A 7,737-nucleotide genomic window follows, 5' to 3' on the forward strand; every position below is an offset into this window, starting at 1 on the left:
TAATGTTATTATTAATGTTAACTATTAATGTTAATGATATTAATACCAATCAACGTTGTCTTGAATGTGACGAGACAAAGGTTTTTCATTGGTTAAAGCTGCATTACGATTTGTACCACAGCTTCCAGCAACGAAAAACCTTCTCGTCAGATTTAAGTTCTGTGCCACAAATCAACATTTTGTTTTGTTTCTCTCAACGTTTTGTTGATAGTGTTTTTTCAAGTTGTCCAACAAACAGTTGGTAGTTACGTATAGTTTTTGGAAGTTGAATTTTATTTAATCGCTTTCAACAATCAAAATTTTGCACGGACGTCAGCAGCGAGGATTGGATTATAAAGCATCAAAACGCCACTTTTGGTGCAACAGAAAGTTCATTTGTGTGCGTGTCTCGCTAGAATTCTCTGTCCCTTGGATTCTCAAAAAAGGGCTAAACTGAAAGCAACACGCGAATAATTTTCTATGATTCAAAAATTTGTTGCATCCGTTTGTAGAAAATTTTCGATTATGTTTGTTCGTTACTGAAACTGTTTAAATAAATCATAAGAAGATTGCTATTTAGGTTTGTAGGCTGTAACGACAAAATGTTGAGAAAAATGAGAATGTAGATTACTTCGTAGTTTTAATACATAATCTTAAAAGATTAAAAGCAAAACGTCTTCAAATGAATGCAGCCATAGATTAAAAAAATATACGGTAACTTTACTGGAAGAAATCGTGTTATAGATAGCGGAAGATTTGGCCTTGAAAACCTGATTTATAAGGTTTAGTTTTCGTTGTTCAACAGCACAAACAGGTAATCTACATCGGTAAGAATGCTTTTAGCATAAAAATTAAATCATGAAAATGTTACGTAAAAATCTCAATTTGGTTAGAAAGCTGTAAAAAAGTTTAAAACTTTATTTATCACAAAGAGGAATGGTTTGCATTGTTAATTGCACAGCACTTACCTATAACAATTTCTTTTTCAGCTTCAGAAAATTTCCATCCCACAACTAATATGAACAATGCTTTTTGCACAAAAACTGTCATAACTTGCTTCATTTCTAAAAAGAATGAAGTTCAACATGTTGCAAGCAGAAAACATTTAGCCTAAGATTGTAGTTGGCCTACTATTGTGAATAGACCTCTTTGCTCAAACTTTCCATTGAGGAAGTGAGTGTTACAAACTTCAGTAAATGTTTTAAACCAAACTGAAAATTTGTTGCTATACAATGTATAACTAACACCTAACTTATAAACCAAATGAGCTTATACTACAAGTTAATCCAATGCATCAAAAAAGCTATTATCCCTCTTTCATTAACATTGTTTATGAATCCGCGTTATTTCAAATTAATTATTTTCTATAAGTTTAATATGTCTAATAAACGAAGGTTTTAATCCACTTTAAACTTATATAAGGTTTTAGAAATTTTTTTTTTAAAAATATACTTCATCTCTATCATGTTTTTATTCTAAGTTATAAGTATACTTTAAGTTATGATATTAAGAATAAAAAAAAAAAAAAAAAATTGCAGTGAATTATTTAGCTTACCACTAATCCTGGAAACATTGATTATCATTTCCCCTAACGAGAAATAAATAAAATAAAATATACAGTACCTTTACACCAAGGCAGCGTTTTCTGAGCAAACTTCTCATCTGCTCTTTTTTTCATTAAATGCCATTCAGTAATTTCAATGAAACTTTTGTTCTCTATCTCTACCTAACGGTATTTATTCAATGCTGTTTATTATCTTCAAATTGCTTGTGATTCAAAAATTAGCTATTTTCCCCAACTTTCCAAGACAGTATTTTTCAAGCATTTTGTTTCGTAAGAAAAACAAGTCAAGTCTATAGAAGGCCTAAGCATGTAGCCTACACTTGTACAGTAGAAAAAGATCGAAAGGAGATAAAACATTTCTACTTTCGGCCTATTTAATTTGTTTACACCTCTAATTTTTAATTTTCTGTTTCAGTCTTATGCACGTCTCGTTCTCGTTTAGTCTAGTTCAACTTTTTATAGACTTTTTTTTTATCTGGAAAGTGTCGTTTGAGCTTCAAGGGCGAAGATTTATCCTTTTACCATCCTTGTACCAATGCTTTCCTGCCTACACTGGAAAACTACAATAGAGTATTATAGTCGAGCTTTGTTTTTGTCATCCAAAACGCGCAAACCTACTGCTACGCTTCAAAAACAAAAAAATGGTGAACTTGTTAATGATGTGGTCTACAACCCTTTCCTCAGCTCCACGCTAGCGGGATGGGGAAGATGTTACTCCCCACTGGCACGGAAACGATTGAGGCGTAGCCAAGCTCCTCTTGACTAAGACAAGATGGTAGAGAGGGAGTTGGAGTCAGCGAAAGCTCATGTCACAAAACTTAAAGTTAGATATGCTGTTTCCGCAAGGAAGTAGCTTGTGCCACGAAACTTTGAAGTACCGTATTTGATATTTTGGTTGATCACCTTTCCGCTACTCTGTGGCTCATGTGCTGAATAAAAGAAACCGTTCAGCTCATTCACTTATATCCTTAGTTTGTCTTTAAAATACGTTCTTTTATCTAAAATTAGCTAGCATGGTTAGCTGTGTAGTGTAGTTAACTGTAATGCCGAGTGGTGAGAGCCCTGGTACGACGTTCAAAAGGCCGCCGGTTTGACACCGCTCAACAACTTTAAGTGTCTTTGACAAAACACAGGCATGCCGTCGATTGAGGATTGGCGTCTCCTTGGCTATGATTTCTTTCTTGTTTATGAACAGTAAACTGCTCTTGGAAGAAAAGCCTAAGGCCCTTTTTCGACTGTGGTCTGTTGAACTGAGCAAGCGATTTAGCTAATTGTATTTACGATTAGTAGGCCATATTCGTAAAGAAAAATATGAATATGAACAATAGAACAAAAAACATTATGAAATAAACGAACTATGTAAACAAACAACACAAAACAATAAAACAGAAGGTGTCATGTGACAAAAATGTTTGCATCGCTGACGAATTTAAATTACGAATACACATTTTGGTGAAAAGATTTTTCCATTGATGAATTTCAACAAATTTTAAAAAGCAAAAATTTTACTCCAACAACTTTGAAAATTTTATTGATTAGCTAAAAGAAAACAACGAACAAGAAGAGTTGAAAACAGTTAGAGTGAGGATATCATGTATTTAACAATAAATTAAATGCTGTTAGTTTGACGAAGGCAAGGAAAAGAAATAATAAAAGTGGTATGATCTATATGAAGGGTTTTTAACCAGACTAAATTTTCTCTGTCAAAGGTGTAATGTCAAATTCAGTAAAGGCAAAAAAAATCATAATAAAATTCAAAACTGGATATGAAAAAGTTTTGTTTCCCGGCAGTCGAGGCGCCCATGAGGCTGGACCCATGAGCCATGATCGCTCCTTCTCAACCATGAAAAATTTGCTGAAAACTAATTCATCTTTTAACATTTTGCAAGGAATAAACAAAAGAAAAAAAAGATTGACAACTTGTAGCAGCATGTATTCTTGCGTACAATGACTAAGGATATTTAGAGACAGCACATTCTTTAGTTTTGTATCGTTTAGCTTTAGAATATGGCCTCATTGATGCTCCCACTACCCTCTTTGTTTTTACACAAAAAACATAGAAATCTCTGGCATTTATCGAAATGAAATCAAATTAGAGGCGAAGACGCGAACCAAATTTTCAAAATCAAACCGAATTTCAAAGGTCAATGAGATGATCATACTTTGCAAGAGACGTTGTACCATCCGAGCTAATGCGTAGTGGTCTTTGTCATATGGAAAAGATTTATGACCAACAGGATAGTACAATGTCTTGGAGCCACATTCATGTCGATCCATCAAGTAGACAGAGACTGGTTATTCTGTTGACAGAATAGATGGAGCAACCAAAAATTGTCTGATTGGAAATCTACTCCTCCGCATCACAATGAGATGCAGTAGAGACCGTCATGTCTCATTGTCTAAAACAAGTGTGGTGCTGCAAATATCATGTAGCCTACTTTAAGTGCACGAGAAGACATAAAGTTTTGTCATACGCAAAAATTATCCTTGAAAGCAAAACGAGTAATATAATTTTCTATTGCAACGTTTTACAAAACATTTTTGCGCCGTTTGATTGCTTTGTTTGCATACACTACCAGCTACACAACAGGCTACAAAAAATGTTCTAGGCTACTAGTAGTAAAAACAACAGAGTACACAGATTGAATACTCCATCATCCTAACCAGCAAATCAATCGCTTTTAACATTGATTCAAGGTCTGCAGACGTTGAGTCAATGTGATAGTAATCACATGACTGGTTGTATTTGAACGGTACACAAAAATTTAAAGCTACAGTGTTTGCAGTGCAGTAAATTTTAATTAAAATCAAACGTCGAAAATTTAACTGCACCTTTATTATAGTCTGCTTTAGCAACTTTTACCAATTACATCAAATTACATTTTTATCATAGAACACAATCATTGTTGTGCATAGCTACTGGTCATCATCGCCATTTCATGGTTTGTTTTCATGAAAAAAAGCGTTTGAATACGTATAGGCTATATAATGCTAATTTGAATAAAATTATAATTATATTGTAGTTATGTTTGAATAAGGACCTTCTGATGATCCCCCTTTTAGGGTGAAACAGGCTGTAGAAGTTTTAGAGAGTATAGTAATTATATTTGATATAATACTGGTTTGTATTTTAACGAGGCATTGATTCCGGGATGACTGTCCCTCCAGCTTCTACTATCTCACAAGCTTCTTTTAAAGCATCAACATTATGTTTTACTTGAAACAAATCTTCGTCTGATTCATGTTCTTCAACAGGAAGGTATTTTAAACGAAGATTTAATTCAAGTTCAAAATTTTCCAGAGCTTTCTTTAATTTTTCACTCATGTAGTAGGAGCTTCCCAAGAGTTTATATGAAGCACAGATAACAGAATTTGGAACTTTGGTTTTTCTTGCCAATTCTAAAGCTTGCTTTGCGTGATGAATTGCTTTGTTTGGTTTGTCAAGTGCAACGAGACAAAAGCCAAGGTTGTTATGGCACATGGCTAAAAAGTTTCCGTGAAGTGTTTTGGTGGTATGTTGATCACCGCTTTTGAGCAAGCAAGTCATTTCTCTTTTATGTGCCGCAAGTGCATCTTGATATTGTTGAAGTTCATATTTGCTTTTACCGTAAATGTAACACAAGTCGCTGATATTGTGGCTCATGTTAGGCAGAACAGCTTCAAGATTTTCAATCTTTTTCAGTACTTCTTCAATGTGCTTGATTACAGACTCGTAACGCTCCATGTCATACAGACACCAGGATATGTCAACTAAAACGGCCACTTTCAGCAACCGGTCGCTAGTGGGTTGCTTGCGTAAGCTTTGAAGCATTTTTAAGCACTTGTCATACTCATGAAGCTTGAAATGAGCATTTGCGACACACAGCTTCATTTTGACATGGTCTTCTGCAGTTGCGTTAGTTAGTTCATTTTGCTTGATGCTTTCCCATAACTTGAAAAAGTTATCGTGCATGTTGAAATATCCCATAACGCTTAAACGTAGTTGTGTGCCGCCGAGTTGGAAGAATGCATCAAAATTGCTTGATTTAGCTCCACGTGATACTAACGTTTGAAGCTGAAACGCAGTTACAAAATAGTCAATAACATTTTCGTATCCAACAATCTCAGCAATTGTGTTCGTAATGATGTTGTCCTCAACATCGTAACTCCCTTGTTGACCAATGATGTCATCTTGTCCTCCTGTTAACGTATAGACCTTAAGTCTTGCCCAGCAAGCAACTGCCACTGCAAAAGAAAGTTTTTCTTTGGTTTCTTTGCTCATAAATCCTTTCTGATAAAGACAATCAATCACTTCAAAGCAGGAAAATTTGTCGATTGAATGAAGTCTACCCAAAGCTGCTATGTACAAAGTTGCACTGCGGTAGAGGACACGTTTAACATCACACGTGCTAACAGCTTGAAAATTCTGTGCATGGATGATGACGTTAAAGTTGCCCATGTCATCAACAAGTTGTGATATCACGTTGTCTGCTGTCACTTGTTTGTTTCTCTTCAATGTTGCTTTAACTTCTTTCAGAAAAGCTTGGTAAGTTTTTTGATCACCTGATACGAAACATGTTTTAGTCAAAATGTCAGCAAGGTGATAGCCATTTTTCAAATCTTCCTCACTTTCCAAATATAAAACCATTTCATTTACGGACCTTATGAGTTCTGTGGTCCAATTTTTCTCCTTTGTTTTCTCTGTTCTTCCAAGAGGATTCTTACTTGCATGTGGAGCAAATCCATCTGGTGAAATTCCACATTTTGTAAAATCATCATAAAACCAATTGCCTTCTGGAAAGCGTTCATCATTCAAATGAGGAATTGTTAAAAATTTTAGTATTGTTTCTTTCAAATTTACTAAAATTATTTGAAATATTACAGCAAACCAACGGAAATATTCCAAAGTATCCTTATATTCCTTCCTCAGCTGCACTCCTTCTTCTAAGACTATGGCGTTTTCGAAATCAGAATAGGGTGTGATTTCTTTTCTAGCAAGAGACCCCATTCCGACAACAGCGTATTTACACGGAGATGCACCCATCACAAACTCACATTTGTGAGATATAAAGCTCATTATGTTGCTGTACATGTCTGACACTAAAATATTCAGGTTCTTTACTTTCATTGCAATTCTATTTTTTCTGGTCTTCCTTGTAGTTTCGTTAATTGTCGCCTCTTTAAAATCATTTAGCTCTTGAAGTTTCTCTGATGTTTGACTCCTCATTGACTTTACCTTGATTAAGACTTCCTCAGAAATATCTAGCAAATCTTCATCTTTATGCTTTGCATGAGATGTTTCTAAAACGAGCTTGCAAAGATTTTGAAGGTTCATTTTATATTCCAGCTCTTTAGGTTGTCTTGCAATTGCTGAGTTGAATAATGCCGCGCTTCGTATCAAGCTAAGTTTGTCAGGTGATTTCTCTTGAAAGTACAATCCCATTTCATTCAAGATTGGAGCCGTTTCAGCTGGGTTAATCTCTTTTCCATTTCCATCACATTGTAGTTTAAATTTCTGCGCTAAGTATGACATTTCACTGCGCAAGCCTTTTCTGGGAGGCCCAAAAGAAGAAAGAGCCATCCGTTTCAAGTCCAGGCACATGTTATAGTTCAATAAACCAGCACTTGAAGCTGACACCCAACGATGGGCCTAAGGTTGAACGGTTGTTGGAGGTTGTATTTCTGCGAGAATGCAAAACAACTGACTTGGCTTTGAATTGGCTAGGCAGCAATTGTAAATATTATTGTGAGACATTAAGTTTGATAATCAGTAGCCTACAAGTTGTAAAGTGGTGAAAACCTATATCAGTAAAAACATAATTGCTTAACTGCAAATTATTATTAATAGTCACTAGTCAACCTATGTGCTTTTATTATTCTAAAGCTGTTAAAAAGCCTTAACCAGGCTAGTTTTCTATGATTTGATCAAACGCATTTTTTTTCATTGAAGGTTGAATGTATTTTACATTAAAAATCCAAATGACGTTCTGCTATAAGGTATGAAAACAGTTTTATGTCTTTTATTGTTTCCATATTAGTCTACCCTTAGCACGATTAATGATATTTCTATTTTCAGCTACAATTTACAGTAGATCAAATAACTCATTGATTTGCTAGCCTGAATTGCACTGTACTAGATCACTGTAGCTGATCAAAAAAGACTTATTTCACGACTAAACGTAATAAAAACAGGAACCACAGGTAAATGTTTGACC

At 34.8% G+C, this 7,737-nt stretch overlaps 1 protein-coding gene across 1 annotated transcript; it reads right to left on the bottom strand.

Moving 5' to 3' along the window:
* Positions 1-2,802: 2,802 nt before the first annotated feature.
* Positions 2,803-7,261, bottom strand: LOC145772710 (uncharacterized). Its single transcript, XM_082584585.1, has one exon. The coding sequence runs from the start codon at positions 7,122-7,124 to the stop codon at positions 4,674-4,676; it is 2,451 nt and encodes an 816-aa protein (XP_082440711.1). The 5' UTR covers positions 7,125-7,261; the 3' UTR covers positions 2,803-4,673.
* Between the last annotated feature and the right edge of the window lie 476 nt (positions 7,262-7,737).

Source organism: Aplidium turbinatum, chromosome 1 (genome assembly GCF_918807975.1).
Source record: "Aplidium turbinatum chromosome 1, kaAplTurb1.1, whole genome shotgun sequence".
NCBI classification, from domain to species: Eukaryota; Metazoa; Chordata; class Ascidiacea; order Aplousobranchia; family Polyclinidae; genus Aplidium; species Aplidium turbinatum.

What these genes read in the sequence shown, in the direction of transcription:
- LOC145772710 (XM_082584585.1), bottom strand. Translation starts at nt 7,124, where the DNA reads ATGTGCCTGGACTTGAAACGGATGGCTCTTTCTTCTTTTGGGCCTCCC.